This window comes from Bombus fervidus, chromosome 7 (assembly GCF_041682495.2).
Source record: "Bombus fervidus isolate BK054 chromosome 7, iyBomFerv1, whole genome shotgun sequence".
NCBI lineage: Eukaryota > Metazoa > Arthropoda > Insecta > Hymenoptera > Apidae > Bombus > Bombus fervidus.
In genome coordinates this window covers 9,877,255-9,897,731 of record NC_091523.1, presented here as the reverse complement: position 1 = coordinate 9,897,731, position 20,477 = coordinate 9,877,255, and the positions used below count along the sequence as shown (strand labels likewise).

General features: G+C 34.8%; 2 protein-coding genes and 1 long non-coding RNA gene across 5 annotated transcripts; all 3 read left to right on the top strand.

Moving 5' to 3' along the window:
- Positions 1 to 286: 286 nt before the first annotated feature.
- LOC139989159 (uncharacterized) lies at positions 287 to 1,522 on the top strand. Its single transcript, XR_011800274.1, has 3 exons — positions 287 to 935; positions 1,018 to 1,085; positions 1,346 to 1,522. It is a non-coding gene; the product is annotated as an uncharacterized lncRNA (long non-coding RNA).
- Positions 1,523 to 7,956: 6,434 nt separating this feature from the next.
- LOC139989157 (uncharacterized) lies at positions 7,957 to 8,966 on the top strand. Of its 2 annotated transcripts, none has more exons than XM_072007196.1 (2): positions 7,957 to 8,106; positions 8,290 to 8,966. In XM_072007196.1, exons 1-2 carry the CDS (start codon positions 8,104 to 8,106, stop codon positions 8,665 to 8,667), a joined length of 381 nt encoding a protein of 126 aa, XP_071863297.1. In that variant the 5' UTR covers positions 7,957 to 8,103; the 3' UTR covers positions 8,668 to 8,966. The 2 variants fall into 2 exon arrangements, with proteins under 2 accessions (XP_071863297.1, XP_071863298.1); XM_072007197.1 differs by having other exon boundaries at positions 7,961 to 8,106; positions 8,239 to 8,966.
- Positions 8,967 to 9,115: 149 nt separating this feature from the next.
- LOC139989154 (uncharacterized) lies at positions 9,116 to 19,661 on the top strand. Of its 2 annotated transcripts, XM_072007192.1 has the most exons (6): positions 9,116 to 9,591; positions 10,482 to 10,538; positions 10,621 to 10,725; positions 11,107 to 11,831; positions 13,303 to 13,353; positions 13,447 to 19,661. In XM_072007192.1, the coding sequence occupies exons 1-6, from the start codon at positions 9,507 to 9,509 to the stop codon at positions 14,167 to 14,169; spliced, it is 1,746 nt and encodes a 581-aa protein (XP_071863293.1). In that variant the 5' UTR covers positions 9,116 to 9,506; the 3' UTR covers positions 14,170 to 19,661. The 2 variants fall into 2 exon arrangements, with proteins under 2 accessions (XP_071863293.1, XP_071863292.1); XM_072007191.1 differs by lacking the exons at positions 9,116 to 9,591; positions 13,303 to 13,353 and having other exon boundaries at positions 9,643 to 10,538.
- Positions 19,662 to 20,477: the final 816 nt, after the last annotated feature.

Below are 20,477 nucleotides of genomic sequence, written 5' to 3'. Positions count from 1 at the left end.
AGATCATTGGTTAAGTACGGAGATAACTTTGAAAGAATAGACGTGAGAATGTAACGAATATGACAATTAACGGTGACAATGCAGAACGTTTGGTAATATTTAACTTTTTTTAACGGAGATAGAGGTACGTATACACTTATATTGTATTTTGATCGATTCACGTGTAACAGGTATACAATTAATATGTAACATGATTAAGTTATAAACAATTATGTATTTTATTAAAAGTTAACATTAATGTTAATATTAATTAATGTCGATTCATTTAATTTTTATTATATGTACACAAAAAATTGAAATGCCTTCTATGTGTTATTATATTTCAATCACGAGTTTTCTCTATTAATATCGGTATCAAATTTATACGAAAAAATTTTATTGTTGTGAAAGAATCTAACGACGTGTTCAGATACGTTCCGATACGTTCCGACTGAAGACTGTGTGGGGTTTGTTGTTATCACGCTCGCCTTGGGCATGTTTACGTTTCTTGCAAGCATTCTGTAATAAACACACATATAACACGCGTTGCTGTCTACTAAAAAGATAGTATCTCTGAATAAACGCTCGAGGGGGAAAATAAGAAGAATATGTAAAATATTCTACTTGTCTTTTAACTTCTCCCTACCCCTTTCTACTAATACAATTTTACTTTCAGAGAATCTTTGTGATCGCGCGAAATGCGATCGGTAGAGTCAGTGTTTGCTTCGTTATACCATTTTCAGTATTATTTAGAGTACATAGCTCTCATTAAATTTAATTGTAATAATCATACGCGAAATTAGAGTCAGTTTGTTCGCCGATTGTTACTTAAACGGACGAGTTAATAGTTTTTTATTTTTCTTTTTTTAATACATCTTTTTGTTTTAAATATTCGGTTTCGATAATAGAGTGACAGGTCTCGCAAGAGGATACAGCATCTCTTGTAACTGAAGAGTGTAAGTATGTTTGTAATATCATGTATGTATTGTCAATATGTTTATAAGAACAAATTATAATTTTTCACATGCTTTGTTATAGATCTTTGTCAAGCTTCGACTTTTTTCTGTTCTTTGAAAAGGATGTAGCGATACTTCAAAATTAAGCATGTAAGATATATATATTGTATATTGTATTTTTATATATTGTATTCCAATTAATTTTATCTCTCGTACTTGACTTTATTATTAATTAAAATACAGAATCTGATTGAAAATTTAACAAATTTAAACTGTTCATTCCTGAATTAAATACAATCATTAAAATTGTATGTTTCATGCAGATTAATTTTTTATTATTTCAAATATTTCTAATAATTAACAGTATCTTTTAGAATAAATTACTTATGGTATATTATGCTTTGTCACAGATTTCTTTCAATCTTTAATTCTTCCATGGGATTCGACGATTCTTATTTAATCACGGTCTCGTAATGTCGTTCCTTGGCATAACAATATCGATGACTACATTCTTCGCATCTAATCGTAAGTCTCATGCATTTTTGTTCCTTTGGTCAACTAATCATGTCGTAGGATAAAAGGTCCGAATCGACACGGGTAACTGGTTGTATTACGTAGAATTTTTGACAAGCATAGTGACTGCGGGTATTTATTATATTCGTGAGTAGTAATATTTTTTGTCTATGTTATATTTATTAGTTCAGGATAGATTTCCTTGCACGTTGCGTTTAATAATAATACGTTAATGACTAATATATGAGAGTATAATATTGAAATAGTATTATAGTATCAAAAATTGATATGATATAACACAATGTTGATAATTAGTATATGTAATTTCGGCCAGTCGCAGGGAGACGCGATCGCGAGGAGGCGCGTCAACGGGAGTCGTAAATTCCCGTTACGATTATATCAATCGACACCACGAGTAGGTCGATCCCCGTATTTCTTTTGGGATAATAGGGGTAGTTCAGATGGAATAAAACTGTAGGAGACTTTTTACCGTCTTAGGTAATTGACGATATTGTTTTGAAGTCCTGTAGCAAATACCTGTTTTATCCGTGATTAACGTGATTACCAGCACGTAATAAATTCCAGGTCGTGGTGAATAACCCGCTGTAAACGTAAAGTACTTTTTGGGACTCTACGTCCCGTATTTTAAGTGCAGACCGATTGACTCATCTATATACGTTAGCCATTAAACTATCGTTGGATTATACGGTGAGTCCTTGGATCTGTCATAGGTCAAAATAACAGTATGAGGGCCGTTGACAGTCAGGTGGTAAGGGCTGACTTGTTGGCCGCTTCATACGGCGTAACAGTATATGTATCTGTAGGTGAAAGGCATAAAGTGTTTTTATCATAATTATTTATCAATAATGTGTTTAATAAGTATTTGTAAAGATGAAATATCTATACTACATCTATAATACATACTTATTCACGAATAAATAAAACAAATATTCAAATAAATAACAAATATTAAAGTGACTTTGTTTAATTATTTTGTAGTGGAGAAGTCGGATACTCTTCGACTTCTTTACTATAAAAATTGCAATTATAATTGAAATTACTCTAATGCTAAGGATGATACTTATCATAAGTGATATGTAATTTTATCTTCTGTTTCATGATAATATATATCTATATCTCTATATTAAGTATACTCTTAGTAAAATTTGAAATTAAAATATAAAAGTGTAACATTTAAATCCGTCCAAGAATGAATCAACTATTAATATTACTGGAAAGTACCACTTTACTACGCATAATCATGTATTAGAATTCCATCCTAACCAAATTCCAAAGTAAGGTAAAGTAGATAAATATTTAGTTTTTATCATAGTGACTGTATATTATTGCCTGTATGTTGTACATAGTTGAGTAATAAAATTTAATTTTAATTCCTATTTCCGCTGTAGCAAATCATAGAGGGCGTAAGAAATATGATTTCTTCCACGTCGGTATTTCAGAACGTGAAAGATAAAGTTCCATATAATAATATCATGTCTATACTTTAGTCAATGATGATGTAATTAATGATGTTGCATCATTGACATTGACTAAAAACAAAATAAAAATGATCCGCGTCAAAATATTGCAATATAGAGAATTTCCTTTTCTTTACTAATCGTATTTCTTTTAATTTTCTTTCCTTTTACTAATCATATTTCAAATTAATGCTGGTATAGATATTAATTCATAAATAAGTTTATAAAGAATAGAATAGAAAAGTCAAGAATTATTCTTCTATGAAGAAAACAGATTATCCTGAACAGTAGTTACTATAGCCATCTCGTGATTTAAAAATAAAATTGAAAAGTGTCGGTCAAGATACTCATCAGTCGATGAATAAGCAGCTCCAGGAAGTTGAGGCTAGTTTATATAACAAATTGCAGTTGTGAATTTTAAATTATACTCTGTTTATGATACAGACATGATAAAATACGTGGTTCAAAAGCTATTATGCATAAGTTACAAAACAATTTATTATAACCTATATTGAAATGTTGTGGGAATATATTATGTCATAATGATGGTAATTAGAATTGTATACCAATAATATTATCCTAATGAATCATTAATCTTGAATTATAAAATATTATCTTTGAAATTATATATGGAATATTTTTGCAAAAATTTTAAATCACGCAACTCTTTTTCCATCGACATATATTGTATATCTATATATGTATATGTTTAAATGTATTATAATTTTAATAAACCCGAGAGATTTTGCGAATTAATTAAATCGCGTATATTTTCACGAACACGTATTATTCAGTCATTGCAACAAATGTGCGAAAATTCAAACGCTTTAAGAATAAAACATTATATTATTCCATTTATAGTTGGAGGAAAATTTGTCGACCTCTAAGACTTCTTTGAAATGTCAAACTGGTATTGATGAATAATAGAATTTCATCATTCTTACATTTCGGTGATCGTAAAAATTATCGATATAATAAGAATTCGTATTCTTCGTGTAAATGAAACAAACACTATTTTTCTGAACTCAGAGAGCAGATTTTCAACGACACGTACAAAATATCAGTCTAATTATAAGATTACGAATTTTTATGCATTTATGAAAATTTCTAAAGTACATGAACGCACGGAATGCGTATAATACGGAAAAATACCCAAGAATCAGTACTTATTCTAATGTTATATTTAGTAGATATATTTAATAGATGAAACACATTTGTTTTATAAAAATATAAGTTTGCGTAAATATTTGCAATCTACTAATTATCAATAGATAAAAGCAGCATTTTATTTTGGCTGGTAACAACTCATATTTCTCAACGAATCTAATGCATAATATCGGATGATTATTCGTAATGCATGCTGTAAATTAGATAGTAGTTATTGAGTGTTTATACACTCAATAACGTTGCTCACTCTTTGCTTTATTTATGAATTGTCGATTGGAATCGGCTTTATTGCAAGCATAATTGTAAATGTCAAAGTTCATAGGAAAACCCATTTATACCAATGGAACGTATAATACCCATGACGTGAGTTCTACATCAAATTAAGAGAAGATTCTTATTGCGTAGTCCAGTCACTTCGCATGAAATTTATAACCTTTGTTGTAATTTTATTATCGTTAATTATAGTATTAATCGAAGAAATTTTATTACGTGTACATGTGAATTAGAAACATTGTGCTTCGTCATCTTAAGAAGTGAACAATCGAAGCGAATTATAGATGTATTCTGTGATCAGTGAAGAACCAATTGTTTTACGCTTTGTTATTCAAGGCTGATGAGTAAACTGCGAGTGATTATTTATGGGGAATTTAAACGTGTGCAAAAATGCACAGTACAGTAGAACGCCTTATATGAACCAGTCAGGGGACAAGTTGGTTCATACAATCAGGTCGCTCATATTTTAGAAACCCGTATACTTTTACCCGGTCGTGATTTTTCGTTCAGTTAATAGCAATTCATATTTATATAAAATTTCACGAAATATTTACGCTTAAATATATAATACTGCTGCAAACTTGTATTGATTGCGAGGCAAGAGATTGTGTCACATAACACGTGCCTCTACTGTTTACTGCTTACATCTTACGGTAAGACATTCAGATAAGTAGATTGACGCTCGGCAGTAGTTCACATGAATAGGAGCTCAGCTGAAGTTCAGACGACCAGACACTACTAAAATTCCCTTCGTATATGTAAATGGAGTTCATATAAACGGAGTTCCACTGTATGCATATAACGCGTACAAATATAAAAAATATGCAAAATGTTCTTCTTCCCTTCCGAGTCAAAATATCTTATGTAACGTTTTCTTTTTTTTCATTTTTCCAGATACAGGATGTACCAAAAATCGAAAGGGAATGATTCTGCATGCGAAAGTAAGTGGAAAATGTAGAATGACAATTTTTAATATAAGCCTTCGTATTAAAGAAAATCGACTGTGAATTTCCATCGAGTATGCGCGAACTTAGGAGAACTAACGAGACTATCAAACATTTCGGCTTATTCTATTCAACAAATTGGCAGTTGGTTCAACCGACTCTCGTTATCTCGTTACGCATACTTGACGAAACCACATAGTTGATTTCTTCGAAAAAACGAAGCTTTATATAAAACTTTGTCACTCCACACTGTCGACTTCCTTTACATGGGGAATCACTCCCTTTCTGCGTATACTATCGAACAGTACATAAAAGCAAAGAAAACCAATCGAACTGATTCTCGTTATCTCTCAAGTGCGCGCATACTTGACGAAATCTCATAGTTAATTTTGTCGAAGACGGAGTCTTATATCAAAGATTATCACGCTACATTTTCGACTTCAGTGAATCGTATATCTCTCCCACAGTGAATCCCCACCCTTTTCCGCCTTTCATCACAGTTTTTAGTACATCCTATTTATTGTAATATTTGAAACTCTCTGTATTTTCTCTCTTTTAAATAGAGTTACATTATACAAGCTGTTACGACTAAATATTTTATACTATATATTTTTATAATGGCTAAATATTTTGTAAATTATATATTTCCGTAGATTCTATTTTTCACGAATATATATGAACGTCTTCGATATAATGATGGGGAAAATCCAAGACAACTTCACCGTTACGAGATCTTAGTGATCCTTGTTCCTCCTCCACAAGATGAGTAAGAGGTAGATGTTGACTTTGTAGCCATTCTAGACCTTGACAATAAAAATCATTACTCCTTCCACACGTTTTCACTACACGCGCCAGCAATGTATCATCACAGAAACAAAAAAGCAAAAGAAGAAATTCAATGAAATATGTATGTACATATGTACAGATACATTGTTTTTATAATTCAATAAAAACTTATTGTTAGTTTATTTATAGTAGGCATAAATGATTGTTGTAATTAAAAAAAGTCAATCTTCATTAACTGTATATAATATAAGTAGATTACGGATTTTTGAGTATTATAAATTTTTATTCTAAATTTAAGATGCTTAGAATGTACATACTGCATATGCAAAACTATAAAAAGATATTCGAAGTAGAATATTTAATAAATGAAATAATCTAAATTATTTCTTATTTATATTCAGAGACAAGACAAATTGCATAAAAATATGTAGTCTAATTATAAGGAAAACTAAAATTTTTTGGAAATTTTATCAAAGATCTTATCGTATCTGATTGTAACCTGTGTCTATATTTACACAACGTTTCATCGCTATGGATAGCCTGGAATAACTGAATTAAGCATTATAATATTTTGCGTTTTGTTTTATTTCCACGGCTATCATGGACATTTTATTATATCCGGACGATAACTCTGACTTTATTGATTGGAGAAGTTTTTACACATATAAACAAAAATATTCGATCCAATGCACTAGTAGATTTATATCATAAATTCTTTTTAATCTTTGACGTATTCATGCGCAATTCCATCTTTTCGGATTATCATCGAATGGAGAATTACTTCTTTCGAGATAATTTCTTTATCAAGGCAGATATTACAAACTAATGCAATTTTATCGGCGCACGCTGTATGGTGGGAATCACTGAAAATATTGTTCGCTTTTACAGAGATATGAATAAAATATGGATAAGAAAATAGAAATATCGCTTTGCACTTAATTTAACGTATTAATTTCTTCATACTTATTATGAGCTTTTAAATCTGAGATTTTTTCTGTAGTTTTGCTTCTTTTCCGTATCGAATATTGGAAAAAGGTAAAAGCGAAAAATTGTGTATACAATGGTGTATGATGTCATCACGAAACAGCAACATTACCACGTTTCATAGAGAGAAATATTAACATTCCGTCATATATACATATATATATACATGGATGTGTAGATGAAAAATGGCAATTGTTCGGATACAACAAAAGCCTTGTAATTTTACGTATCGTGTGAATCAGAAGTCGAATGTGTTACCAATCCTGTAACATTCCACAGTTTTAATATCATCTAACTTTCTGCATCATACAAGAATCTTTATTGTATCTTCTTATATATTCAGATAATCTTTTTATTTCAAACATTATATAAATTACTATACTATAGTGTACTATACTATAAAAGTTGAAAAATTACTAATAGTCTTAACTCGATATGAAAATATTTTAGAAGCAATATTGTTTACGTGGAGAATAACAGAAAACGATTAATTATGTAAAATTATGTTAAACCTAAATAGAAAATGTTGAAACATAAAAAAAACTTCTGATGTTCCCTTCGAAATCTTTATTTATCAAAGGATGTCCTCAATTTCATCTACTCATACTTTGAGGTCAAGATATGTTCGACAAATTCGCTTGTTGGTTTCGTATACGCGTCAAGGAAGATTTCACGAGAATCCAGTTCATCGTCGAAAGTAGAAATTAGTCTTGGTAGGAAAGGGGCAGGCATCGATGATGATATCGTGCAAAATTTCCCGGACGTCAATTTCGTATCTTATAGGATGCGTACACGCATCAGAGGGACTAGGCCCAGGAACTTACGGCGGTTTCCCATCGACGTGTATGACTCGACCGGCTCCGTGGTGGGGAATCCGGTATCTGCGGATTTATATACAAGAGAATCCATCGCGTTGAATAGATTAGTTTCAACGGAGAAATCGAACGGTTAGTTCGTCGATCTCAGAGAAATATTCATACGTACTTACAAGAGTGGCTTATTAAAATATTTACTTAAAACATCATGGTGAGTAAAATATACTTTACAAAATTGATTATAAAAATAAAATAATAAAAATATTACTTTTAATTTTTACGTTTACCAATTCTTTTTCTTTTTTTGTTTTTTTAATATTCTTTCTGAAATTTCTCGTTACAGATAAAATACGTAGTAATCTTGTTCGCCACCTTTATTTTGGTCCAATCGCAGAGGCCAACTTATGCTGGAAGTAGCAAGCCATATCCTGGCGTCCTTCCACAGTATCTGGACGAACAAGCAGCAGTGGCTAGTGCTACTACTGGAACCGTCGGAAATCGAATCGATGTAAACAATATGAATGGGCTAGCAGGAGCAGTAGGAGCTGTAGCACCTAATACTCCTATCACAACATCAACGATTCCTCCAGATTTGCCAGTAGACGCTATGGGAGACGTTGCTTTAATAAATCGAATCAAAACTTGGCCGAGAGATAAGCAACCGTTTTGGTTTATAAATTGGCAACAAATTCAAGAACACCGTGGTGACTCAAAAAATAGAGCTCAACCAGTTGGGACGCAACCGAATCAGAGATCGTTTTTTGCGGGTTAAATATTTCGAATTTCGTTGCTTCGTATTTAATTTCAGACGACGTACATTGCCGTCGTTATGTTGCTAGTCAAATTAAATCTTTTGTACGACTTAATCTTGATACAGTTACTTTATCGACACAGGATTAAATATCCAATGAATTTCAATAGTCGAAGTAAAAATACACTTCGAATCAGTATCAATGTCTCTGTATAAAAATCATTATTTCATATAAGGAGAGAAAAGGGAGCGTTTGTAATATCGTTTTTAAGCTGTGTGTTTTACGAAGGAATAAAAAGATAGTAATTAAATGTGGTAAATTTTAGTGTATTTGAAAAACTTTAAATTTCCAATCCACCTGCTGAGCAAGCCAGAATGGCCAATAAGGTACCACGAGGAGACGAGATAGGACAGAAATCTAAAGGTCTGATTGGTCGAAACGAGTTGCGCATGAGTGGCTGGCTATTCGTCGGTGACGTCATATTCGTTCGTCCAATGCAAGTGCTCGGATCTCGCAGTAATAACCTTACGTGCGTGCGGTACGCCGAAGCGTGTTACTCGTATTCGGGCGTACAAACGCGAAAGAAGTGCTAGAATATATCGCTCCGTGAAAGATGTTAGCCGACAGGGTCTTGTCAGACAAAATTTTGAAAGTTCAGTAGGTTATTTTTCTCGTATATGAGAACGCGTATACTTTATAAGCAAATGTATTCAAAGTATTATCGCGTTAAGAAAGAGACAGATCGTACGCGACCCGCGGCACCTGACAGTCCACGCGGCCCGGCCCCAAAACACTTTCGCCTCGCTATATACACGAGAAATCGCATTGTGTTTCATTCACAACGCGAGCGCCACTGGCAATGTCGGGAAGTGACAGCCCAACATTCTTTCACGGCCAGCCCTGGTCCAGCTGGATCGAAAAGATCGGACGAGACAAGCCGTTGAGTAAGTGCGCTGAATCTCATCGAAAATGTTCGTTCGTTTGCTCTCGTTTGGTTTAAAACCGCGACAACGGCGAGCGTCTAGCTCGTGTACCTAACCTCAACTTCGATGCTCCTTTGTCTGTCGACTTGACGCAGGGCATCGTTAGGGCCAGCATTGACACGCATTTATTTAAAACGGTTGTCAACAATTGTCCAGCGCTAATCACGGTTGACATTTTCGTAGATGATCGCGCATATTTTATTGGCTCTTTCCACTGACAATTATGTAATTCGTGGCGAAACCCGTTTGTGAAAACGATGGAGCGTCGAAGCGTTAGATTAGAGCATATAGAAATAATACATTGGCATGGATCACTGAATTTCGTAAAACGAACGCGACCGAACCCGCGCTGTTTGATGGACTTTTTCTCAAACGAATATATGTACACTTGTATTTTTATTATATTTGTGCTCTGTTCTCTCTTATAAGACTTTTTTGTTACAAGAATTATGCATGTAAGAAACATAAACATAATAAAAGTTGTTTACTCAAAAGTTTGTGTTTTTATTTCACATTACTGCTTGGAAACTGATGGGAATGAATGAAAATGATCTTTTAAGGACAAAATTCAATAGATATAAAGCTAACAATATCTTATGTTTTTTAAAATCTTTTTTAACAGCGTAAATACAATTATAATATAATGAACATGAACTTTATGTTTAAGCATAATATTAATCATAGTATATAATCCTTTTAATAATTTCTTCTTCAAATATTTAATTTGAAGATATATGTTTATAATACATTTTGTGTGTTGTATATAAGTTAATGATTTGCTATGGAATGTCCTTATATTATGCATTGTTTACTTTGTCATATTATCCATAAGAAAATTTGACTTGTTTCAGGCGATGAAGAACCCGATGCTCAACTTACTAGTTCAGTTACGAGGCTTTCAGCTGAAGGTAAGTTTAACATAGTAGAGATACAATCTTGTTTAGAGACTGAAATTGTAACTGTTTTCTAACAAGACAATTTTTGTTTCAGACATTGATTTATACGGATTTTGTCCTGAAAGGGATGCTTTTTACACGGTAGTATGTGAAACCTGTCATGCAATAGTCAAACCACAGGCTCTCATTCAACATATGGGTATGTTGTCTTATACTTCCCAACTTTCTGCTCAAATATTAGTATTACGTTTAATTCTATATCAAGTAAAATTCATTCTACTTCTTTTGACAGAGCAATTGTAACTTTAAACATATAAGAAACATAAGTATTAGATACTTATATTATATTATTATATTATTATTATATTATTATTTTATATTATATATATGATATTATCATAGATAACTTATTCTTTTCATACATAATATCTTTCTCGTAAGTCATTTAAGCGAAACAGAAAAAACTACAAGTAACTAGACTCATATTAAAACGTTCTTTTAAAAAATATCGCTTATCCAACAACTTTTTATCTACTTTGCATAAACTATATTACATAATACTGTTGATATTTTGTTACAGAAAGTCGACATCCTTCTGGTACGGTCAATTTTCCACCTCCCTCCACTCCAGTCGTAAAAACTCCTTTGAAGACGCCCTATTGCAAGGTGTCCAAGCTGAAAAAGACTCAGTCATCGCCTCAGATCTCAAATAGCGGGAGCAATAAGATCAATCACACGAACGTGAAACGGAGCACGGAACAGCCAAGCATCTCAACGAACTTGTCATCGTCATCAATACCGATCTCATCGTCACCTCGATCGCCTCTTGAATCGTTACCATCGTCTGTTCAAACATCGAACTCTGGATCAGGAACTGTAATTAGCTCGAGTCCTGTGAAAAGCCCTGGCACGGCGACGGGTCAACCTCGTCGGAAGAGACTCAAAACCGATCGATCGTTGCTCAAAGATCGAGAGTACGATCCAGATCGACATTGTGGAGTGTGGAACGAGGAAACAGGCAAGCCTTGCACCAGGTCGCTTACGTGCAAAGCGCATACGGTCTCGTTGCGACGGACAGTCATCGGTCGGAGTAAAACTTTTGACAAACTCCTCGCGGAGCATCGTGCCTCGAAGGAAGTCCCGAACAGGCCGACAAAAGTGACTGTGACTGGTACGGTGACCGTGTCCTCTGGGACCTCGAACTTGAACCCTTTAACGCCCACCAACCCCGCCATGACCATCGAAGCGGAAACCCCCAGTTCACCACCCGTTTTATCGCTGCCAGACACATATCCACTGCCAAAGGTAAGGACCAGCGTATCGCTATATTGTTTCTCTTTGTATTTTTTTTTTTTTTATTCTCCGATTTCCCTTCTGTGGTATGTCCTTAGTAAAAGTGTACAGTGTGATGATCCTTCGTGAGGTGACATCCTATTGTTTTATTTTATCATTATATTGTTTTTTTTTTCTTTCTTTATATATATTATATGAGTTAGTAATGCTGTATTGTCAATTCCATGCTGTAGATGTTTCTGGTGTTTCTGGGAATAGGATGTAATATTTATTAGAAACATTTGAAGTAATTTTTGTTCTCCTAGTTTGGTTGACTGGAAATGAAAGTTGTGTCTCGTTGGATTGAAAGAAAATTCGCTCTTTGTTGTATGTTGAAAGATTGTTATTTTTGGATATACGTATTTTAGACGTCGGTACTTTGTCGCGTAATCGTTGATGTAGTTTTGTTAGGTATGTTGTGTATCATGTATTGTTTTGAGGGGAAATTCGCTTCGATGAGTATTCTAATTAGTTTTCTTTCTTTTCTTTCTTTTTTTTTTTCTTTATGAATATATATGTTGGTAATATATTGGTAGCTTACTGTTTTTATATCTTGTTTTTGTGAAGTAATAGTTATGCATGATTTGGTAATATCGATATCTAATGTGTAGTGTGTACATCGAAACTTTCATTTCTCGGTATTTTATGACGAAAATATTGGAAAGTTATGCGAGTAGTGAAGTAATTTACCTCTTTTTTATTCTATTTAGATTCATTTCTGAATCCCTTTATTTCAAATACTTCTTTCATTTTCGGAGTAAAATTAATCACGAAATAAAGTTCATTCACCCTAACTTTGGGGTAATTATTAGTGTGAGCATTAGCTGACGTTCAGAATTTTTAGAATAGTCGCAAATTGTTTGTTTTCAATGCTTCAAGTAAAAGAAAAATCTGTAAGTCGCAGTCTATGAATTTCAAACTTTCTTCGTTAAAAAGTCCGTAGCGTCTTTAAGAAATGTACGAATCTTCCTAGGGCCGTAACTATCGATCGATTATGGCCATTTGTTACGTTAGTTCAATTAAAAAACATCGTCGTGAGATATATCGAATCAATCGCTTAGAAGTAGAGAACGAATAGAATTAATAGAAATTAGATTGGAACGAATAACAGGTGAAATAATACTACAGATTCATATTTGTAGATTCCCGTCGAAATTTAGTCTTTCGAGTTTTAGAAGGCGTCAGGTGTCAGGTATCAGTCGATACCCAAAGATCGTTCGCTTTCGTAGATCTCTTAAGACGCATTAGACGGAACATAGCGAGGCTAAAAAAGATAAAAAGAATAAGAAAAAAAGGATTTAGAAAAAGAAAAGAACTGGAGAAAGAGAAGTAATAATATAGCTGACAAACATGGATCGATCGATGAGCCAGACGAGTCAGCTGCGAACAGTTGCCCGCTAGTAGGGTGTCGGTTGATACCTGTTTTCTGTTTTTGTTATTGCAGGCTGTTGATTTGCTTTATCGGTGTCTGGCCCCGCATGGCTCCACTAAACCTGTAAGGCATGGTTTCTTTTGGGCACTTAAACGCCAACACCTCGTATGGGCCCTACGATTCTTATTGCGAGTCGCCAACGCTTCTCTTTTTTAGACCAAGCTCGAAGAGGACTTCGTCAACGAGGAGCTGAGGAGTCTGGAATCGTCGCTAGTGAACTCGACCGGTTCGACACAATCGAGCTCGATGATGGCGCCGATATCCGTGGTGTTGCCATCGCTGTCACCGTTACCGGCTAATAACGAGGAATCGACGTCATCGGTCGCCACGCTGATACCGAGCACAGCATCCCCAGCTATACCGGTGCCAGCATCACTGCCAGCCACGTGTACGCAACCGCCGTTGGTCACGACGGTTCTCGAGGCTGAAACACCTATGGACATCGACCCAGAAGCGGCAATGACCATCTATTCCCCTGTATACCAGGATAAAACTAAGTTGCTGGTCGAAATACCACGTTCGAATAATATCGCCCACTCTCCTATATCATCTATGCCCAGTTTGCTATTCGAATCTATGGATCAACTCGAACAGCTCGAACAGTTGGAACAGCAACACGCGACTCAGATCAATGGAAAGAGACTGAATCACGCGACTCATTCGAGTCCTGTTATGCAACTACAGTCAAAGAGGACCAAACACGAGTACCATCAACAGGACCTGTCCACGGCGATACAGGTTGAGGCTACGACCACGTCCTCGCCTTATCCTCATTTCGGGGATATATCTTGGTCGAACTGTCACCCGGAGCCACTGGCTGTAAGTCGGTGGCTTCGTATTTCGTCCAGCCGTAAGCAGTACAACTTTAATATTCACTGACATAAGACCCCACCCACTCCAGGCTGAGGACCGTACGCCATGGGCGTTTGTCTACCTCCTCTTTTTTTCGAGATCCTTTTTTTCATGGTCGTCCTCGTCGCCGTCGTCGTTGATGGTCTAGGTCTGAAGCCTGTTGAGAAGGGGACAAGTCTTGATGTGCGGTGAACTTCGATGTGATGAGCATGCGCACGACGAAAAAAAAAAAGATACGTGAGCAATTAATTGGTTATACGTGGAATTGACATGATAACGATATATGTGTTTTTGCATGCTTCGTTCTCCCTGCCGAAATGAAATATCTCGAGCAGGAACATGCGATAGTTACAAATTTACGGTCCTTTCATTTTGTACAACAATGTCGGCCTCTATTCTGCCAGGCGACGATCGTTTCCTTTGAAACAACAAACCATCATCATCGGCTAATCGCATTATCACTTTAGGGGATATACGCGTACAAATGGAACAAACGGGGTTCCGCAAATGAAAACAGAAGCACGTACCAAATTTTCTTCTCTGCCTCTCGATACTTATTTTGCAACCATTTCTACAATATTATAGAGACTGATTAAGAAAGAACCATATTGCGGACGTGATTCGTCGGATTTACGAAATCGCTGACTAACGTTCCCGGAACATTATCATTATCTTCTTTGAACTGTTGTTTCAAGAGGCCAGATGGAAAACGAAATAACATCTCGTATATCGCAACGATGCTTCTGTTTTGATATTTGTACTTTACACAGAAGAACGTACGAATCACCGAGTGATGCAACAATAGCAACGCCAGCCCTCATCATCGAGTATTAAATTGGCAGTAGGTCGATATTAGAGAACATTGACTGAAATACGTATGAGTATGATGGTTTCTTTTTTCACAAAATTAATTTTTTTGTGCCGAAGATCGTTGCAACATCTCTCGCGGAGCAGGCCGATATGTAGGTTCGATTCTGATCGCTGTGCCTCGTCCCGACGGCGCGGCAGTTCGTTCGAAACAAAAAAGAAAGGAGGAAGATATAATAGGAAAAGGGAACAGTGTGAAAACGGACGCGTTTGAAACAAGTCACATTGTCCGTGTTTGTCTGTTAAAAATAGTGGTTTTCAGTGAAGAGAGAAGCGACGATGATAAGTGAAGTGAAACTACATCGAATTTTAGGCGATTATCCCCTGTTTATGTATGCTTGTAAAAAGGATAAAGGATTACGTGACCAAGCATCAAACACAAAAAGAAAGAAATTTTTTCTTTGTACAGGAAGTTTAAAAAACGGTTTTTAGTAGGAAGAGTAGTTAAAAAGGTTCAATAAGCAGTGTTTATTCTGTTTTTCTTTTTCTTTTTCTTTTTTCTTCTTTTAGGAGACGCAGCTGAGTGACATTTAAAATATTAATCCAGAATTTCTTTTGTAAATAATCAATTTAACGGATTAATCATTTACGGCTAGCTGTCCTCTTGTAAATACGTTCAATAAAAAAAATGTAAATCGTAGTTAGTCGTGACACGAAGCGACCGATCATCGAACTATCTTGCGCGTAGAATTTCGACTTATTTTCCAATTAAATTGCGGTTCGCGTACAGAGGGTCTCATCTTGTACATATATAGATCATAGTATACATTTATACATATATATATTTTTTTTATCGATCACGATCTCTTCAACGTTTTTACGTATATACATATATACATATATACATATACGACCTCACTACCTACCATCATCAATATGTCCTTTATATCTTTTCTTATTTGTATCTTCTTTATTATTTTGTTTTCTTCTTTTTTGTTCTTCTCTTTATTCTATTTTTTGTTAGTCTTCTCTGCTTCGCTCTGTTCTCGTACATATGATATGTATATTTTATTGCACAATTGTGTACATCGTGTAACGCATTTATCCAGCGATTCCGGTTTAATGCCACGATTTCTATTTTTTTTTACAAAAAATAGGAAAATTCGACGGATAAATCGTGTGTGCGGGTTCCGTTTAATCGGTGAAGAAATTTTCACTGGATCGTAGGCAACGACAACAGCACACGTAGCGAAAATTTCGTTCAGGCAATCTTTAGCTTCTTGTAAGCTCGTACGAAATTTTCAAAGGGAGATACGATGAGTTTTTCAGTCGAGTTATGGCTGATGAGTTTAGCAAAGCCGTACACATTGTCCCGAATATAGTAGGTAAACCATTCATCACCAACCACCATTCACTATTATCCCCACCCGAGACAATTTATTTTTGTAAAACTGTCGGTTCTAATTTGCGTCGTGGCGCTATGTCGGTTTTTCCAGCATGGCGCGTATGGTGGCGTATATCTATGCATATATTTACGGACTTCTTATCATAGATTGTGATATTTAACTAATTAATGATTAGTCAAGATTATTCTAAATCGTGCGCATGCGTTAGTGAATGAAAGAGTAACGACAGATAGGTGGCCAAATTAGGAATGGTATAGAAAGGAATGTGAAGTCCACGGATGAAAATGATGATAAGTCACGTTTCCCGACTTTTGTAGGAGAGCAATATTCAAAATTCAATACCATCCAAGCTATCTTTTTATTTGATCTTGGGCTTAAACTTGTGCCTTTACCAACTTTTTGATCATTTAAAAAATATTAATAAGTTTTAGTTATACAATTCTCACAAATATCTCCGACTCTCTCAGGTTATACCAAAATACTTCTGTTTCAACTACTTCGTATTAAAATAGTTCTTTTTAGAAGTCAAAAGATGAACAAATACAAACTTATTATAATTTTCCTTCGTGTACTTCAAATAGGATGTAATGATTACTGCTGATCTCTGAAGAGGAAACGTTAGGTAAAAAAGGAAAAAAAAAAAATGAAACGTTTGCGCTTAGTTCGGCTACAATTTTCGCTATAGATGAATAAATTCGCTCTGTGTATCGTGTTTGTAGCGTTTCGAGGTTTTATCTCGTTGAGTTTTCGCTTTTTCCACGTGTATGAGCTGATTCGTAAATTATTTCGTTTCATTGACGAATGTAGCAAGAAACGGGAAAAAGAAAGAACGGAAGAAAGTAAAGGAGGGAGTATATAAGACGACGAATAGATAGAGCAAATGGGAAGACGGGAGATAGGGAGAAAATTAGTATAGCAAATAGGGGAAAAATGACGTGGATGTACGTCATGTCGAGCCGACGAAGGAACGTTGATTTTTTTCGTTACCGCGCAGTATAAATAATACAAATGCTAACGATGTTATTATTACTGCTATTATTCGAAGAAGAGAACACGTGGAGACATGTCGGTCTGGTATTGTCCTGTTCGTTTTGTATAAATCGAACTTGGACAACGATCGATCGATGGAGCAGCTCGTTGTGTGCAAGGTATACACTTTCTCATCGACCATATAAACGAACATCGCCTTACGATTCTAGCCATAAACTTCGCCTTAAGGATTCATTAGCGATCATAGTAGCGATTAGCGTGGGTTTCTGTGAAAAATATATTCTAGAGCAAGATTCATCGATCGATCATTCGATGTAAAAAAAGTAAAATAGAGAATTTAAGAAAGAAAAGAAATACTATTAGCAATAAATTATCGTTCGATATCGGACAAATAGAGGACGAGAGGAAAACTCGTGAACGGACCGACATGACCAAATCGTTTCTAATCGTCGATTTACTGATCTTCTCGGCTACCTGAAATCGTGATAATTTGTACATAAATCGCGTAAGCAATTACCCATGTACCTATGGTATCAATGAAATCTATATAGGTATATATTATATATATACATATATAAATCTATAATATAAAAATAATTCTATTGACAAGTTGAAGAGAAGAATGTTAGTGAAAAATCGCAAACGTCGAAATGCTGTTAGCCCGCTCGTTTCCGAGTGTACCTTAAACGCTGTATAATTCGAGAACAAAAGAAGATAAGTAACTTAACGTAGATCGTATATTTAACGATACACGTGTACGTATAGCGTGTAATTATCTCCTGTACATAACAAGTGCCCTGTGCATGTTTGTGGCGCACGAAATGCTGCGTGCATGCGCGAAATATGTATGATCTTTTTTAGACTATTACTACTACCAACTACGTACCACACGTTAGTGTTCATCGATCGATGTTATTTCGCGCGAGCTTCGAGTAAGTTTCGAGCGGTCCGAGGTTATAAACGTTGATTCAAGCAACAGCACTTTTCTTAAAAAGAAAAGAAAGTCAGTAATCAACAACCCTTGTTAAAACAGTGTTACATGTCGAGAAAGAAATGAAAAGAAAAAAAAAGAATGCTATCCATCACAGACGATCTCTAAGATTTTCTACGAAGTAGCAGAAATTCTGATCACGATCGTTGCAAAGTGTGGTTCACGATCGTTCGAATGAAAGATTTTTTAAGATGATGAAAAGAAAAAAGAAAACTCGTAAAGCAATAATACATAGTCCATGATTAAGAGAATGCACAGCAATAATATTAATTTCATTATTACCGTAATGTAAAGGTTAAGAGACGTGTTGTACGTTCAAGAGGAACACTTTCGTCTCGTACGAACAATTTGCTCGATTTCCGGCCAGTTTGAACACGCGGCTAAAAAGCGTCAGAGGATTTTTTCTATCGGTGTTGTTACTCTCTGCGCATTATTTAACAATCGAACTTCTCGTACATTGTTTAAAATCTACGAGAAATATATAATTCATCTTTTTTTCTTTTTTTTTTTTTAAGTAGTATCCATTTTTGATTGAAACGTTCCATATATCGTATCACTTTTATTATTGCTTTTCTTCCTCGACGGTATAGAAACATGACCTTACTACGTTCGATCGATCGTTGGACGATTTAATTAAGTTCTTTTTTCTTGCTCTTTCCTCTTTCGTTTCGATGAAATTGAACCTTCCGGACAGTGCGGAACACGCGTCTAGTATTTTCGTTTCGCTCGTCAGATTTCAGTAGAAATTTAAACAAATCCGCGTGAAACTGCGGTGCACCAGACATTTCGTGGCTCGCATAAGACTGAGTACGCTTAAAACGAAGGAAGAGAAGAATTGTACGTTTGCGGCGTGTTTAAAAGAAATTGACCGATTTACGAATAGAAAAGAAATAAAAAAGGAGTTTTTAGTCGGCTTAGGATATTGTTGCGAATTTTCGTCTCTTTTATTTTAAAGTTTAGGAAAAGAAGAAATGACAATGGAAGGAAGAGTGCGAGAGAAAGAATGAGAGAGAGAGAGAGAGAAAAAAAAAGAATTATGGAGTAGATTCGAACTGTTTTGCATGACCTGTTCCGAATCACCCTGTATACGTTCAGAAGCGTCAGAACTATAATTCTGCTTTTTTTCTTTGTTCCGTGTACAAAAAATGGCGCGTGCGTTGATATACGTTCGCTCATCGTCTCAGAGCACTGTAATTTCACGCGGAGAAGAAGAAAAAAAAATGAATAAGATGAAAATTAGAACAACTCCGACTTCGTGACGCAAGAACATACAACAAAATACTTTGTGGCATTTAATTTAAATATACGTTTTATATTTATTTGTATACTTGATTTTGTTCATTCAGTCCGTCTTCATCCTGCAGCCATTTTCTTCTCGCGTATATTTCCATCGATCTCTTTATCATACAGAGATTAGACGATCACGTGAAAAGTGTAGAAACGATGGTACAAAAATTTGTGCGCGTCGCTTATATTCGTCACATATCATTTAGAAGAATGAAAATAGAAAAGTAGTAGCGATTGAGAGGAGGAAGATTATCGAGCGCCGTTACGCTTCAATTTCATACTTATCGTAATTAATTGGTTAATTCATTAAGGATCGAAATCGTGTTAATTCGACATTTAATTCATAACATTTTTAATTAATTTATTTTAGAAAATTCTGTTATTTATTAACATTGTAGTTGCGGAAGAGACTTCGAAGGATTCGCTTAATAATTTTTCTTCTATCTAGATCGTGCAATCTTCTGAAGTTTAAATCCCCCTTAGTTAAAGTATTCTATCATTTCGAAGCTAAAGAGAATTAAAGTTTTGTCATTTTCTTTAAGCCATCTTTCTTTTTCTTCGTTGAATTTAAAATACTTCGTCGTTATTTTTATCTATTATTCTAATATGTCTTTCGTACTTTGAAAAATCAATATGTTCATTACTTTATCTAAACATTCTTAGTCTTATTGCGTTTACGTAACTTTGAATCATTATGTCGCTACTTGATCCTTAATGTGTTAATATATCACACATATATTTCAGAAGTGACACAAGTCGAACAAATTTTTCGGGGAAAGCAGGAAACTATTTAAAAGCTTACAAAACGTTATTCAACTGAAGGCGCAACGTTGCATAAAGTACAAACTCTTCAA

Coding starts and splice junctions, on each gene's coding strand:
- LOC139989154 (XM_072007192.1), top strand. CDS start 9,507: ATGTCGGGAAGTGACAGCCCAACATTCTTTCACGGCCAGCCCTGGTCC. Junction 9,592..10,481: donor CGGACGAGACAAGCCGTTGA/GTAAGTGCGCTG, acceptor GACTTGTTTCAG/GCGATGAAGAACCCGATGCT. Junction 11,832..13,302: donor ACACATATCCACTGCCAAAG/GTAAGGACCAGC, acceptor TTGTTATTGCAG/GCTGTTGATTTGCTTTATCG.